This window comes from Cyanistes caeruleus, chromosome 24, assembly GCF_971803275.1.
Source record: "Cyanistes caeruleus chromosome 24, bCyaCae1.hap1.1, whole genome shotgun sequence".
Classification (NCBI taxonomy): Eukaryota; Metazoa; Chordata; class Aves; order Passeriformes; family Paridae; genus Cyanistes; species Cyanistes caeruleus.
This window is the reverse complement of record NC_141724.1, coordinates 5,302,264-5,319,350: the sequence shown is the minus strand read 5'-3', so window position 1 is coordinate 5,319,350 and position 17,087 is coordinate 5,302,264. Positions and strand designations below refer to the sequence as shown.

At 49.3% G+C, this 17,087-nt stretch overlaps 1 protein-coding gene across 2 annotated transcripts in view; it reads right to left on the bottom strand.

Moving 5' to 3' along the window:
- The window catches only part of LGR6 (leucine rich repeat containing G protein-coupled receptor 6), a 145,307-nt gene that overhangs the window by 86,410 nt on the left and 41,810 nt on the right, over positions 1–17,087 (bottom strand). For both annotated transcript variants that reach the window (XM_023942356.2, XM_023942357.2), the window contains exon 2: positions 5,712–5,783. In XM_023942356.2, the coding sequence (XP_023798124.2) occupies positions 5,712–5,783 (72 nt within the window). The remainder of the gene's footprint in view (positions 1–5,711; positions 5,784–17,087) is intronic.

The window sequence follows — 17,087 nt, the reverse complement described above, 5'->3', positions numbered from 1 at the left end:
CTGAATTGATGAGCAGCACCATCCTCTGCCAAGGGCTGGTGCCAGCCAGGGGGACAGAAAGTCCTGGATGAGCCAGAGCTGGTGTCCTTGCTGCCGGTGACTTGTACCCTGGTGCCTTCCCTGCAGGAGCTGTGCAGAATCCTGGGGGAGCCACAGAGGCCAAGAATCCAGAGCTGCAGCTCTTTAGCTATGGCCACCTGGAAATGGAGGGCTGTGCCAGGCAAGGTGACTCCCAAGGGAGCAGTGATTCTCCCTCCAAATCCCAGCATGGCAAAGCAAGACCTACAAGTGTTTATGGCTCCGTAAGAGGCTTCTCCAGCCCGATGTGTCATGGAAACCCACCAAAGCTGCTGTCTCAGGAGCCCCCTACTGCAGACAGTCACTGCACTGCTCCATAAACAGCTTCTCAGCACAGTGCCAGTACATGTGAGCACTGCCCAGAAATGCCAGCCCCCCTTCTGTGGAAGAGCAGTCGCTCCTGAAGGAGTTATGCCCCACTTCCAGCATCACTGCAGTGCTGCCTCCTACAAGAGTGGCACTGCCTTGGAGTGAGACCCTGTGCTGCACAGCCCCCCCAGAGTGGATGTTCCAGGTGCCTGGGAGCTGATGAGGGGTTGGGGGGGCTCTAACAGCAGGCAAGGGCACCCAAGAACTGCACTGGTGCCCCATAAGCTGTGATGGCTCCATTGGTCTCTGGACCCACACGAGAAGAGGAGTGAGAAGGGCCCTCACAGGTGCAAGGGAGGAGAAGAGGGCTGCTGCATTCACATTCCCAGCACTCATGCCTGCATTTTATTTCATTTTGCTTTTGTGCTGTTTCTTGGTTCCCTGGCCTGGTGGAGGAGGCCGCAGCGGGTCCTGGGCGAGTGGAGCTGAGGCTGCAGCGCTGCCTCCGCGGCACTCCCCGTGACGGTGAGTCCCTGTGCCCGCGGGGCCCGAGAAGAGGCAGGTGAAAGAGCCAGTGGCTGGGAAGGGGTCTGATCTTGCCACTGTGCCCCGAAGCAAGAGGTGAATGGCAATGAACACCTGCCTTTGGCTGCAGTTTCTCTTCTTGGCACCGAGCGCTCGTGCTTGGATTCAAAGCGCGGTAACAAAGCCCTTGCCGGCGAACACATTTCAACATGTTATTATTCCCAGGCCGGCTTTCAAGATCTCTTTCTATTCCTTCTGTACTGATTGCTCTTGTTTCTCTTGGCTCCCAGCTCTGACTTTTCAGGCTTCATTAACTGGAATTTATTAGCAACTTTAAACAATCTTCCTGCTGCCAAAAAGAGAGAAAGAAAAGAAGGAGAAAAAAAAAAAAAAGGAAAGAAACAAAGAGGAGACATACTAAACTCTGGGCTGCTCCCTGCCTGTGTGAGGCCCAGCTCAGAACACCTCAATTTCTGAAGGTTTTCTTTGCAGGGAAAGTCTGGTGAGTGCCTGGGCTGGGACCGTGCCTGCTCAGGCAGCCTCTCCTGTCTCTGGGGGCTGTGGGGCCGGAGGGGAGCACAGCCTGGTGCCACTGAAGGCTCCTCTCCCACTGCCTCTTCCAAGGCAGCTGAGTCTGGAGAATCTGGTCTCTGGGCATCCCCTGAGCACCAGAACTGATTGCACTCACAGCCCCTTCCTGAGCAGTAAAAACAAACAGCACCTGAGGGCCTGCTCTCAGTGCTGGACAGATGAGGAGCTGGTAGTGAAAATAACTTTACCCAGAGCACACAGGGAGTGAGCTGGAGCAGTCTCTGCACCCTCACCTGTGCCCTAACCACAGCTTCCCCTCTGAGCCCACGGGGACACGTTTGGTGTCCAGTTTGGTGCAGAAATACCCTGAGGGACACATTGGGTGTCATGGGTGGCTGGTCTGACAGGCCTCAGGACTCTGGTGTGACACCCTGCTCTCGTTTTTCCCTCACAGGCCTCCACACAGTGTGGCTGCATGCAGAGGACTGATAACTCAGGGCAGCAACCTGGGTTTGCAGGGCTCCACAGCAGTGGAACCAAGCACATTTGTCCTTACTGTCCATGTGCTTCCACCCATTTTTGCTGCTGTCTTCCCCTCTCCCATTACTCCTTTTCCTGGGCTGAATCCCAGCTCAGCCCTGAGTCCAGCTGATCTCTGACTTCTGTGAAATTTCACTTTCATGAGGAGCCTGGGGTGATGCTAAAGTAGAGGAACAGAAAGAGGAGGAATCGTGAAAGGTGTGGAACACCAGCTCTCCTCCACAGTACCCTGGGCTACTGGGGTTAAATTAATGAGAAGATAGAATCAGAGAATCAGGGGTGAGAGCAGGATGGGAGAACCTTGAGGAGGAGCCAGAGGAACTGGGCTTTCTCTGACTGTTGAAGAAGATAAAGGTTGCAGATCAAGGACAAGGGTTGTCAAGAATTTCTGGGATGTTTCTGAACATTAGATTATGTCATAGAATCTTGAAAAGGAGATTTGAAAATCTGGGTTGGAATTGGCAAATTTTTTGCTGAAGAACCTCTGATTTTTTTCATAAGGTTACAGCACCTAAGGCATCTTTGGCAATACAGCAAATATAATTTGAAATACTATTTTATTTTTGGGCTTTACCCAAATAAAAGAATAAATGTTAAGAAGTAACCTGAAGATGAAACTATTTTTTCTCTCTCAGGTTAAAAGAAATTTTTTGGGTTGACCAAAGCCCCAGAACACCAGTTTTGGTTCACCTTGAACTAAATTTTGTCTTTGGTTGCTCCAGCCTGTTACTCACCTGGTTTATCCAGCATGTAATAGGGAACATTGGATTGTAGATATTAAACTATTAGAGAGCATCCAAAGAAGGGCAGTGAAGATGGTGAAAGGCTTTGGGGGAAGCTGTGTGAGGAGCAGCTGAGGGCTCTTGTTCTGTTCAGACCCTTGAGAAGAAGACGAGTGGCAGGCACTGATCTCTCTGACCAGTGACAGGACCCAAGGGATTTGCCTTACATTGTGTCAGGGGAGGGAATTGGTCATGGCTCCAAGCCTGACTGAGTTCAAAAAGCATTTGGGCAACGTCCTTGGGACCAAGGTGTGACTTTGGGGATGGTGCTGTACAGGGCTGGGAGTTGGATTTGGTGATCTTTGTGGGTCCTGTCCAACTCATATTCTGTGACTTTGTGACTCTGTGGGGAAGGCAGACTGGGGCCATAATCCCAAAATCCCTGGGGATGAGAAACCTGCTGAAGGCTTTCAATCTAACTGAAGATTAAGAATCTAACTTGCAGCAAGGATGAGCTGCAGCAGAGCCATTTTCATTCAGTACTTCCCTGCCTGGAGTGGGACAGGCAGGAGGGCAGGCAGGCAGGTCTTCCTCCTCCCCAGGAGACACTGGGATACCTGGATTTGGGACACCTGGGCTGTCCCTCACTGCTCAGCAGGGATTTCTGCTCTTCACTCACTTGGATGTCCCAGGATGGGCAGTTCTGCCATGGGGATGAAGACAAAGGGCTCGGCCTGGTGTGCTGCATGTCACCCTGGCACACACTGGGAATGTGTCCCAGCTAGATGAAACCAGCACAGATCTGAGCTGTGAAACCTGAACAAACTTTCCTTGAGGATGTCTAAACAAGCAGGATTTGTTTGCTGGGTTCTTATGCGTGTCCTGGCACAGAGGGTGATCCCAGCCTGAATGTCATGGTCCTGATGTAATGTTGTGGGATGAAAATTGGGTGAAGATACAAATGAAAAGAGCAGGGGAAATGCCAGGCAAGTTGCATTATTAGTCAATGACATGCTGTACAAACTGTCCCTGTCCAGCTGTTGTTGTTGAAAGAATCAGTTTTAATTTATATTTGCCATAATATATAAAATCCTTCCTTGCTTGATTTAATGTAAATTACTTGATTTCTATAAATAGCATTGCTATCTTACTGTTGTCAAATTCAAGCAGGCACTTTGCTGTGCATGGAAACATGATGCTGCAGTTTGCATTTCTTCCCCTGTGATTTTAGTTCTTTCCAAAGGGGGACTTGTGACACATCGAACCTCTTGGTAAGATGTTATCTAACAACTTCCAATTATTTTTTTCAGATTTTCCTCTTTAAATTTTTCCCCTTTGCCTTTTTCATTCATAATTATTTTTGGCTGTGGGAAGCTGGCCCTTTTGGAACCTATGAATATTTATTCGTTGTTGGTTGAGACTGCTGTGTTTGTACATGACATAATCAGGACACGGTTGCTTGTAGCAAAACAACTGCTAATTGTACACAGCAGAGTCTGGTCTGTGTGTGTGAAAAGCCTCAGGACCCCCAGTCAAGGTGTTGGGTGTCCACACTTTGACATGGATGTTGATAAAATGAAAAGAGAAAGGCTGCAAGATGGGTGCAAAGTGGTGAAGAACCCACCTGCTGTGGGCAGCTGAGGCTCCAAAGCCAAAACAGGATCAAAAATGCCTCCTTGGCAGCCTGCTGGGGAGGGGGGCTTGGGTGGCTGGGGTCCTTACAACTCTAATGAATTTAAAATACAGACAGATGATGATCAGTTACAAAACCATGGAAGTAAAAAACCTAGAATATAAAATCACAGAATCCTGCAATGAGTTGGATTTGGAGGGACCTTAAAGATCATCTCATTCTACCATCCTGTCATGGCAAGGACACCTTCCACCATCCCAGGCTGCTCCAAGCCCTGTCCAGCCTGGCCTTGGACACTTCCAGGGATCCAGGGACAGCCACAGCTGCTCTGGGCACCTGTGCCAGGGCCTGCCCACCCTCATAGGGTGTTTGGTTGATGTCTGTACTGCTGACATGTTGGAAAATATAATTTATGAAATGCCAGTGCTGTGCCTTGTGGTGGTGGCAAGATCTGATTGGGAGAAGTGAAAGTGTTTCATTTAGGCAGATTAAGTTGCAGTAACTGTTCTATACACAATAACTTTACAACACACATCAAATGCAGCATTAATATTAGTATTTCATGAGTGCAATAACAGTGTTTTGAAGAAATTGTGTTTTCCAACAGAAGCTGTTGTGTTGAAAGTACCAACAGCATGAGAATAACACCTGGAGGTATTTCTCATGGTCAAGTGGAGTAAGACCATACAGGTGCAATTTACTCATGCAGAAATGGTCAGCCTCAACATTCTTCCCCCTGGGCTCCCATTTTTGGGGCTCACAAAGGATTCCAGTGGTTTCTTGTGCTGCTGGTTAATTTTCACACTTTCAGAAGTGGGGCCACTCCTTCACTGACACACAGCCACATGCTGATCCCCAGGACTGAGACTGCTGCTGTGTCTGAGTGTGTCTGCTCAGACCTCAGTGCACACTGGTGGGAGGTGGGACACCTCAGCCTCTGGGGAAAACGTTTTGGATTTCAGTTTTCCAGGGTGGGTTCTATCCCAACTGCGAAGCACCCAGGGGTTAATGTGTCTCTGGGCTGCAGGAGACCCTGTCTGCTGAAGAGTGAATGAAGTTCTCTGTTTGCTGGCTCTGCTCCAGGGTACAGTGTTGATTTTTTAAGGGGAGATTAGGTCCTCTTTTGGCACTCTTTTGGTCCTCTTTTGGTCCTGCTTTTGGCACGTGCATCACCTCAGCCTGAAGGTGACGACCTCAGTGAAGCCCCTAAGCCGGAGCAGCAAATAAACGGTGTCCCAGCACTCAGTCTGCTTCCATCCCAGCCTGCAGCTGCAGTAACAGCCCTGGAGGCTGTGGCCAGTGCTACAGGACCCTCTGGAGTGTCCCCCCAGCACCCCAACCATCCCCTGCCCATGTGGCAGCCCCGTACTCACAGCTCCTCCAGGAAGCGCAGGTGCCGGAGCGCGCTGGGCTGCAACTGGCTGATGTTGTTCATGCTCAGGTCTCTGGCAGGAAGGAAAGACAGAGGTTTCTGATCAGTCACGGAGTGGTTTGCATAGAATAAACCTCAGTGCTGGGCTCTGTGTCCCCTCTCTGCTAAGTGGGAGGGTGAGAAGCCTCTGCAAACAGCATTTCAGCATTAGCATCTGATCACAGCCCAGGCTCTGCCTGCAGAGGGATGGAGAGGAGTAGCCAGAGAGAGCTGGCTCCTTCAGGGTGGTCTGCCTGAACTTCTCCAAGTTATGAAGCAAGTTAGGACATTTCCCAACAGCACCAGAAGCATTGCTGTCTCACAGTTTTTGGAGAGTGAACAGGAAGCCCCATGACACTGGAATAGGACAGTATGTCCTTGGGCCCAAGAGCACCTCTCTGTCACCATGGTCATGCCAGCCCCCACAGGGAGCTTTTCCAGTGTGTGGACAGACATCTGCTTCTGAGGACAGAGCAGCCCATGGGAGAAGGGATCCATCATGGACTGGCCTTCCCTACAGTGTGCAAACTAGAGAAGCACACCAGGCCTGAGGGGCAGAGCTTGGCTCTGTGGGTGACAAACAGGGTAGGAGGTGGAAGGAACCTGGCTGAGTGTGCTTGTCTCACTGCCATCTCCAGCTAAAGGCTCATCTCCTCTGCTTTGGCTCCAGCAGAGCCTCTGGAGGAGGCTGTGCTGGTACCCAAAGGGTTCAGGGTGGTGCTGAAGCCCTCTGCACATTCCAGAGTCACAGTGAGCTCCCTGTGCAGGGCTCTCCTCATCTCAGGGCACAATAGTAGCTGAGTCTGGCCCGAATGATTCAGTACACAAGCTGGTATTTGGAAAAAACAAGGATGTTTCTGGGCTCTGACACCTGATAGCTGCAACCCTGCCCTCACGAGAAGCTGCACATGAAGAAAGTCAAGCTGCTTGCCCCAAGCCAGACCAGGCTGTGTCCAGGTGAGCGAGGGAGCATTGACCTTTAAAGCTAAGAGTTAAGATGAGGCTGAATTAAAAGCTGGTGTGGTTAAAACCCATGGGAATGGATGGGGCATATCCCCTACTGAGCAAAGCCATCCTGGGCAGTGTCATCTGGGCTCTGCTCTTTGTCACTGTGCACAGACAGGGCACAGCTCAGCTCCTGGGAGCTTGGACTGAATAGCAGAGGCTGATGGGTGTGATGAGAAAATGAGGAGGAACAACAACAAAATAAAGGCAATTTATTTACTCTTTCCTTCTGCAAATCTCACAGACTTGGAAGCCTAAGGAAGGATGTTCCCCATCCTCCCAGTGCCACTGGAATGTTTTGGCACTGGGAGGAGGCTTGTGCTAAGGACAAGGACAGAAGCAGGAAGGAGAAAACACCCTCAGGAGAATCCAGCAATACAAGAGGAACCTCTCTGAGCTGTTCCAGCTGCTCAGAGCACCTGAGATCCCACAGGTCACATATCAAATGACCTGGAGCATCTCAGCTGGCTTTGGCTTCTGGATAGCAAATTGCTTCACTGAAAAATGAGTTCATTGGAAAATTTACTGAGATGCCTTTGTATTCCTCAGTAAAAAAGGAATTTTGCTGGTAAAGATCAGAACACCTGGGGGACACAGGTTTCTACATTTTGACCGTTTTCCACAAAAAAAAAAAAACCCAAACCACCATGTTCTAACCAGCTCTTTGGCATTGGTGGAGGCAGGTGACAGATCAGGAAGGTTGGAAACTTCTTTTCACATTTTCTGGAGAGGTGTCCTGTGATAAAACCACACACTTTCATGAGCCCATTTGAAAACACTCCTGGAGTATTTCAGTTTACTTTTTTCTTTATAACTTTCTCTTCTCCAAAGAAGTAGTAGAAAACTCACCAAAAACCCATGAGAATTCAAAATTCTGTTTTCAGGATGAGTGCAAAAGGAAAATTATTGCCTGCACTGTTCTGTGTGCAATGCTGCATTCTATATTTTGGTGAACCCAGGATACAAGGGTTAAAATATTACTTTGTGCTGCTTCTATTTTTATTTTTAAACCCCCCAAGGGCAGTTGCTACTTAGCACCCATTAAAATATCTTTTTTTCCTACATCAAAGTGTCTCCTGTTTTTGTTGTAATGAATCTGTCTGATGTTTTGACATGTTGTGGAACAATGTGAAAATAACGAAAAATAATGTAAAATGAAAGACTGTGAAGGAAAACACAGATCTGAAACATCCAAGATCTCCTTGAAACTGTGAGGCATTTTCCTTAAGTTGCTTTCTGCTGGCAGTGTAGAGAATACCCCTTGCTTGCTGCAGGAGCTGCTTTCCAAGCCCCATGGACGTGCCCTTTGTGTCCCCAGGCAGGTGGGGACAGTTGGACACGTGGTGGGTGGTGGCTGTGGGGACGTGCAGACCCCAGCATCAGTCCCAGGCAGCAGCAGGGATAGGCTGCTGTCAGGTGGCTGAGGACATGGGAGGTCAAATATCTTTTAGAATCACAAAATGGTTTGGGTTGGAAAGGATCTCAGAGTTCATCTCCTTCCACCCCCTGCCATGGCTGGGACACCTTCCACTGTCCTGGGTTTCTCCAAGCCCCATCCAACCTGGCCTTGGACACTTCTCCTGCCCTGATCCATACCTAAAAGGAACAAAATACACTGGTTCCTGAAAAAATCTTCTAAAAGGCAAAGGAGAGATACCATTATCCCATCACTCTGGCAGCCTGCACAGCATGTGGAGTCTTTAAAAGACCCCATTCCCTCCCTCCATCCTGCAGCCCTGAGGCTCCTGGCCATGAGCAGCTCCAAGACAAGGGGCTCTCTCCCACCGTCTCTTTGGGCAGTGAAGAAAAGCCCAGCCTGTATTTTCCAGGTTGTTACATAGAAAATATTTTGAGTAATTTTATTTAAAAGTCACTAGTGTTTAGGCTGTTTGAACACTCTGGTGGTTTGCAGTCCTGCAGGACTCAGATCTAATGCATCTTCACTGACAACCCTGAAAAGGGCACCCCAAAAGTGCCCCAAAAATCCTGGCAGTGGTTTGCCAGCTCATGATCAGCAAGGCAAAGGTTCCAGGGACTCAGTTTTGCCATTAACTCTCCAGTGTGACACCCTGCAGGGACCCCCCAGCAGCTCCTCCAGAGCAGGGGACATCACACCCCACTGGTTGTGGTGGAATTCCTGGCCTGGCTGTGGTGTGAGGACTGCATGGAATGTGCAAGGAGAAATGGTGTGAAGGAAGAACAAATTCCTCCAAGGGCTGGAAATAAACTTCCCAAGCACAGCCCTGGACCCGGTGATTTTTCTAGCCACAAAAGTACGAGATGTTTCTCCACAGGCTGTCCATGCTTGTGTGAAAACCCAGGCACAGGAGTCTTGCCTGAAGTGTTGTGGGAGTAAATATTTGACTTATTACTCATTTAAAAATGTTGTTGACTTGTTGCTGTGTTTTCCCAAGCTCGTGCTTTTCCTCTTAGTAAGGTTTCTTATGTTATGTACATCCCCAACACATGCAAGGGTGGAAATGCTTCCTGTCAGAGCAATCAGAGAAGCTGTTTATCTCTTCAAGTGTTTGGGGGTGGTTACTTCAGTCAGCCACACTCAGTTAATTTAAAAGGAACCCATGGTATTTGAACCTTGTTGGATTATTTTTTCTGCAGCATCTAGCAGAAGAAATAGAGATCCATGGACTAAAAGGGTTAGGGGCTCCTCTGACCTTTCTCAGCTGGGTCAGTGACTGTGACTTTCCAAGCTAGAGCTCTCTTCTGAGTGACTGAGCATCCAGAGATGTGTCTGGGTCACTCATGTCTGTGCATGGCTCTTGTCATGGAGAAACTGTTCCAAAGGTGAGGTCTGTGCAAAGCAGGCTGTACAGAAGTGCACAAAGAATATGACTCAAATCCCAAAGTGCCTTAAACTCTAAAATAAATTAGAAAGGTAGGAGAAGAAGTGGGGTGCTGCAGCTTCACCCAGGCTTGCAGGTGAACTGTCCAGATTCTTGCCTTTGAGTTCACTCAGCACTGGTGCTCTGGGACAAGCCATCCCTCTCCTGCCTCAGAGCTCTCCTGCTCCTCCTCCTTCCCCAGTGACTGGCCTGTCTGTCCTCTCTACAAAATATCAAATAAAAGCAGGAATTCTTCTGCTGTCAAATCATCCTCCATGGCTGTGGTCTGGAATGCTGCCAGTAGAGTGAAATACTCTACTACTCCCAAAACTGAAACTCTGCCCTCGTATCACTCTGCTTCCCCAAGAAGAAATGCCTTTCAATGCCTCTTGCATTAGGTGTAGAGAACACCTATGTTTTCAAATGGCACTGCACCAAAGCCATCATGGCTATAATTAGTGTGATTTAACTTTCCCCCCTTCCCCAACTAATTCTAAACATTTATCCTAAGCATTTCTAACTTGTACCTGCAGGAAAACTGAGACACAGTTCATGGAAACTGAGCTCATGTGATTCAGCCTCAGACCTTACAACTCCTCTGGCCCTCGAGGGCTTCCTTCAATTATTTGCTTTGATGTCACCTTCTTTCATGAACAACCTTTGATTATTCACTGAAGAGCTGATCTTCCTTACCAAAAAATGAGGTGACACACACACTGCTCTGGCTTCCCTGGTGGAACCCACACTATGAGAGGGTGACCACAGAGTTTTAGCTCAGGGATGGCATGAGCTTTAAAGATCAAAGGGGTTTATCCTTGGCATGACTGCTGGGGCAGGCTGTGGTGCTGTGCTTGGAGCTGTGGATGTCACCGTGGGGAGCGAGAGGGCAGAGAAGGCACCTGCAGGGCTTTGTGAGGACTACATGGAACGTGAAAGGACAAATGGTGTGAAGGAAGAACAAATTCCTCCAAGGGAAGGAATTTTTTTGCATGCTCTGGGCCAAAATCAGGATTTTCTGCTGCTGTAGGGGGGCTGCATGAAGGATTTCCTCCAACCCTTGCCTGAGACAGGCCTAACAACATCTCCAGGATGTTCCTCTAGGGGTGGCAGGATTGATGCCTCCCTCACAAACTCAAGGCGTCTAAAAGCTGCCCACAAAACTGGGGGAAGATGAGCCCTGCCCCAAAGCTCCTGATGTGTGTCTACCCAGGCACAAAGCAAAATGTTTCCCCAGGGAGGGCCTGCAGTGGGAATTAATGTGAGCAGAAGCCAACAGACCTAAAGCAACACAGGATAGGTCCCCCCTGGAGTAACACAACAGGACCAGGGCTGCTCAGCCAGGAGGGTTTGAGGGGAAATTGCAGGGGCAGGGTTTGGCTGAGGCCAAGCAGAGAGAGCTCAGAGCCAGATGTGCATCTGGCCATAGGGAATGGCACACAGCTGGCAGAGAGATGCTCTCCTGGGAGGTATCACAGGACAGATGTCCTACAGAAAGAGCAACTCCTACCTGTGGTTGGGAGAAGACATTCCCCAACCACCTCTGTCTACTCCAAAGGGGTAGAAAGTCCTTAGCTTCAGTCCCCTGAAGTGCTCTCCATGGGTCTCTCTGTTCCTCAGCACACCAAGAAGCCTCTGTCCTTCTGCTCTTGCAGGAATTTTGTTCTGCAAGGTTTCTGCAAGCTCAGGTTGTTGTTTTTCCTGGACCTTCACAGAGCCCACAGTGGGGTACTCCATGGGCTTCTGGCTTCCCTGAACCTCAGTGAAATCCAGTCCATGTGGCTACAGCTGGAAAGGATGACAGACATGGCCTGAGTCACTGTACAAAACTTCCAGTATTTTGGGACATGGACCTCTTGCTCCCTTTTTGTAAGGAGGCAAAGTCACCCCAAAGCACAAATCTGACTGAGATCCTGGTTTGAGCCTACAGGAAGCTGCTAAGAATCTGATAGTTGAGTGTCTTCTCAGTCCCTAAATTGCTCTGCTACAAGAATATGTTCATATTTTTCAAGATGTTCAGGATATTAATGTACTCTCTTCCCAGTCCAGGCTAAACCAAGTCCCTCTCACTTTTGGTGCTGAACACGTGGCTTCCTGGACCATAAAAAACTCCTTCCTTACACTCAGTCAAGTGACCAGAAATGTTTGTGATCGTGAGGAGAAGCTGATGACCTGGTATCCTTTTGAATAATTTGTTGTACATTTACAGCATTAAGGCCTCCCAGTCCAGCAGTCTGATTTCTAGGGGAACTGAACAAACCAGACCAAAGTTCCCATCCTTATCCTGGAAAAGCCCAGCATGAAACAGGGCTTGAAACACCCTGAAATCCCTGGGTGCTGAGCACTGTCTGTGCCTCTCTCCTGGCCACTCTCATTAGCATCCAGTAAAAATGCAGTTACACCACCAGAAAAGAAGCCCAAAGGCAGTAAATGATGGTTTCAGAAATACTTCAGATTATACTAAAGTGATTCATAAAGGCTCTCACTATCTCTTTCCTCTTTATCTTGAAATCTCCAAGGTCACCACAAAATGCCTGAATTGCCTGGGGCAAAGCTGGGGCTGAGGATAAAATGGTACCTGGAGCCATAGAACCAGCTGAAATTCTTCCTAAAAGCCTGCAGGTTGAAAACTACACTAAAGGTAGTCTCCAGAAAGAGAATGAGAAAGGGAAGATAAAGAGATCAAAGCAGTAAGAGCTCATTTGCATCACACCATATCTGGAGGCACCAGCACTGCTTCAATCCCATATCACTGCAATGGGCAAGAGCAGAACGTGTTTCTACTCCCACCTCTCCACATTTGAAAATAGATCAGTCATCTTAGATCATCCCCCATGTGTAGGCCCTACCCCAGATCTCCACAGTATTTCAATGATAAAGTGTTTGGCAGGGTGAGATGAAGCCCATTCCTGCACCAGGAGGTCTTCAGAAGCTGGGTGTGTGCAGTGGGGCAGTGACCCTTGGCAAGTGAGGCTCTGGTGAAACTCTGGCTCCTGCACCTCGTCCCATCCCCACCCTGCTCTGCCCCTTTTTTTGTCAGCGTGGGAGCAGGAGGGGGCTGAGCAGGGCAATGATGATTTTCTGCCCCTGGGAATGGCTGGTGTGAGAACCAGAAGAAATCACTTCTAGAAACCCTCAGGTTTCTCCAGAACCTCTAGAAGCCCAGCCAGGTCAGGGCTGTCAGTAGGTGCCATCCCACCCCACAGAGGCTGCCAGGGGAAGGGCAGAGGCTCAGGAAGGTGTGGGGTGCAAGCCCAGGGCAGGTAGAAGGTCAGGACACTTGGCAGAACATGGAGGAGACAGGGCTGAGGAACAGCAGCCCCTGTGCCAGGGGACAGGAATGAGACTTGGGTCAGGGTTTAAGGGCACTCTTTCCAAACAGGCAAAACTGTGAATTTTGCATGGTGTGCTACAGAATCACAATCATAAAATATCCTGGGCTGGAGGAGGCCCACAAAGATCAATTCCTGGCCCTGCAGGACAGCCCCAACCATCTCACCATGTGCCTGAGAGTCTTGTCCAAATGCTCCTTGAACCCACAGAGATGTTTTTCCTGGGCTCTGTCTCCTGCCCGTAGCTGTCCTGGCTCCAGAGGAACGTGCCAATCCCAGGGAAAAGCCCTGGTGCTGTGAGGGAGCAGATGGCTTTTGTGTGGCTGGATACAGCCCTGAGGAGCACGACAGGCACTGACATCTCCTGGCCTGCAGGTGTTCGAGTGCTGAGGAGATTTCTGTGCCCATCACAGAGCTGGAGCTGGGGAATCTCACACACCGAGCTCAGGGGAAGGCTGACAGAGCCTCCTGCCATTCCCTCTTTCACCTTCCAGACAGAGCAGCCAGTGCAGCAGCCTGCTTTGAGTTGGATGGTGGGCAAGAATCACCATTTTTCTTTTCTGTTACCATTCTGCAAGTTCATGTTTTTGGTGATTCCCATAAAAGAGAAGTCCAGAACGAATTGGTTTGGGTTCATCAAAATAATAAAAACCATGTTGTTTCCCCCCCACCATTCAGTGTTGACTAAAAAAAATCCTTTAAAACCACCATAACATTCTAAACCAGAAGTAATTTGAAAAGAAAAATACTTTCTGTCCAGAAAATGTCAAGGCAGGACTTCTCAGCCTCTTTAAAACTCTTTTTACATGTTAGCCTAACTTTTAATAGGATTCAGAGTTGGCAAATGGATGAGCTGGGTCAACCTTAACATTTTCATTAGTGTGAGCACATCAAATCTAAAAGAACCTCTAAACAAAAAAGAAATATTGGGGCATGAATGACAGCAAGGAACACCTTTATAAAGCAAGAAAAATGAGATTGCAAGTGTACATCCTTTCTTCCCACCATGTCCTTTGGAGCAGCCACAGCCCAGAAAATCCTGGAGACTAAATGGTCTCCACCAGATCCCTGAAAAGAACCTCACATCCCATTGTGTCCCCCTTCCCTGTCCTCCTCCAGGTCTCTGCTGCACTTCAGGTCCCCATCACCAGGCTTTTGGGGACAAAGTTCCTCCTGTGGGAGGAATTATTCTCTTAAGCCAGAACAGCTTCCAGGGAAAGGTGAGCCCAGGAGCATTTTCCTCTTTGCTGCCAAGCCAAAGCCTTTTGACCAAGGTAATGAGCAGTGAACAGCAAACCAACACAACTGCATCCACAGCATTCCCCGTGCAGGTGTCCTTGAAAACAAATGAGTGTTGGAAATGTGTCCCCTCCCAAATGCTGCAAAAATGAACCCAGCTCTGGATGGAGCCAGGACAGCAGGTCAGGATCAGCCAAGGATGGCTGAAAGCCACAGGGCTGCTCTAGGCAGCCAGAATCTCCCTGGCAGAGGCTCCTGCCAGCAGGCTGGAGCTGTTCTGGTACCCACAGTACCTCTCTAAGCAGATTATCCTCTACAGCCTGTCCTGCCTGCCCCATGTCCTGCCCACAGCTCCCAGATCTCCATGGGCAGTTTACACCAATGTAAAAGTGATTTACAGCCCACTTGGAGCCACCTGCAAGAGTCAAACCACTCCTGGAGCTCACATGGTGGGAGCAGCAATGAATTTCTGTGGGACTGAGAGGAACTGATCCACCTGGAGAGCAAGGCTTGTTGAAGTGGACCAAAAAATCAGGCACTGGTGAAGCAGACAGGTCACAGGAGGCAGAGGCAGAGCAGGGTGTAAGGATCTGGGCCAATGCACTTGTGCAGGTAGCAGGACTCCTCTGCTCGCAGGGGATGAGTGAGGAGGGGAGTGCCAGAGAACAGGAGGATGGTTTGATGCAGTGGGAGGATTTACTTTTTATGAACAAACTGCTGGTAAAGAATTTTGTGGAATCTCTATGCAGATACAAGACAAATTAATTCATTCATGGAATGAATCTCTCTGTGACTATTCAGGGTAATTGTTCATCACTACATCTGGCTCAAGGGTGCCTAAATCACTGATTCCCAGGACCAAGCAGTGGCTCCAGACAAGCTGAGGGCAACACAGAAGCAGAGGTTATTGGTGAATTTCCATGAGCAAACACCTGAGAGTGACAGGCTGGCTGTGCTGGACACCTCGTGTCACCCAAGTGGCTCCTGAGTGTGCACTTGGCTGGGAGTGGCTTTCAGAGCTTGGTACCATGCCCAGGTGAGAGAATCTGCTGAGGGTTCTGGTTCTCCTTTCAGGAGCAGAACATGCTTCCAGTGCAGGCTGGGGGCTCCTGTAACCACTGTCACCCACCCATCCTTCCTTTGACTGCAGGAGGTCTGCACAAAGTAGATTTGGCCCCACATATTCTGGAAAGGTATCACTTGGAAGTCTAAGGAAAGGCAGTATTTGAATGAGGGAGTTCTGAAAGCCCCTGTGCACTCCTTCTGTGGTGCCCACCATTAATCTGTGCAGCAGCTCCTTGGATATCTGAAAGGATCATCCTGAAAGAATGAAATGATGGAATGTTGGTGTTGCTGGTGCAGCATTTCCTGGACCCACACCACAGAGGGAAGAGATTTCCAAAGCACCACATGGGCAGTTGCAAGTTGCAAAAATGTTATTTTTCTAGCTGAAAACAGATCCCTCCTCACAGGTCCCTGTCCCAGAGCAGCCACCTCTGTCCTGTTTCTTTCCAGGGCACACATCCCTGCTCTACTGCCAGCTCTGACCCAGCCTGGGCTGCCCAGGGGTCCCTGCAGCTGATGTCCGTGGTCTCCAGCCCTGCCCCACTGATCTCCAGAGCACAGAGAGCCGATGGCAGAGCCTGTGGTGACAGGCAGGAGCTCCACAGCCTGGAACTGGCCAGAAGTGCAGGTCAGCACTGGGTTCCATCACACTGAGAGGGTCTGGCAGCACTCAGCTGTTCCTCTGGCTGGCAGGGAGTCAGAGGAAGGCTCAGTGCAGTCACTGGGGGTAAGTGCTGCAGGAGTGGGGCAAAAGCTGCTGAGATGGGGAAGAACTGGGACAAGGCACTACTGGGAAACCACTGGGCCAGGCTGCCTCTCCCCTTGGAAGCCACATTTCAGTGGGGGTAACACCAAATCATGTACAGAATTCCACAGTCATTGAGGTCCTCCAAGATCATCAGATCCAACTTTTTCCCAAATGCCACCATATCAGCTAAACCACATGGAAAAATACATCTCAGCACTGCCCTGGGGACAAGCTGAGCCCAAAGTCCTGAGACTGGCAAGTAAAGCTGTAAAGGTGAACTGGAAGGTTGGAGTAGATGCTCTGCTGAATCTTAGTTTGTGTCTGGCACTACTTGGAAACAGGCAAAATTTGGAAACATCTTACAGAGGACAAAATCTGATAAATTTCGTAGTTGAAAATGTCTGAATGGCTGATTGAAATGCTTTATGCTCACATCAAAACATTTCATTCACTAAAAGCCAAGCCATGACAATGCAATATTTAATGACAGGCAGCACCTGCACAAACTAACCCCAGGCTGAATTTGGAAAAATCAAAAGTAAAATGAAACCTCAATTGAAACAAAATCCTTCACTTCAGGCTCAAACACCTCCAATATGTTTTCATTCAAAAAATTCTACCACATCTCTGTGTTGCCGAGAAACTTTTTCATGAAGAACAGTTTTTGCTCTAGGAATTTACTCAGAGAAAAGCCTGGTTTCCCTGGGCATTGTTGGAGGATCCTTTTGCTGCTCACAAGCACCTTGGGACCCTGCAGGTGCCAGGCATTGTCCCAAGGGAAGCCTGGTGTGGATTGTGAGCTGTGTTCAGGAGCAGGAGCTGGGGGCCCTGTGTTGTATCCCCAGGGATGTCTGTGACACCACAGGCTACCCCAGACAGCACTTAAACCCTGAGTGGGAAACTGCATCCAGCCCCAAAAGACTTGGCCAAAACTTTGGGCAAGCAGAGAGTGATGGTTGTGCCCAGCCCTGAGCTGGCAGGCACCTCCCAGCTGTGCCTCTTGTGCTCTGTGTGCTCTGAGCCTGGGTCCCCCTCTGAGCACAAGGGCTGAGAGACACAGGAGAGCTGGGGAAGAGTTGTGGGGGAATAAGAACCCTGTGCCTGTGCATTTT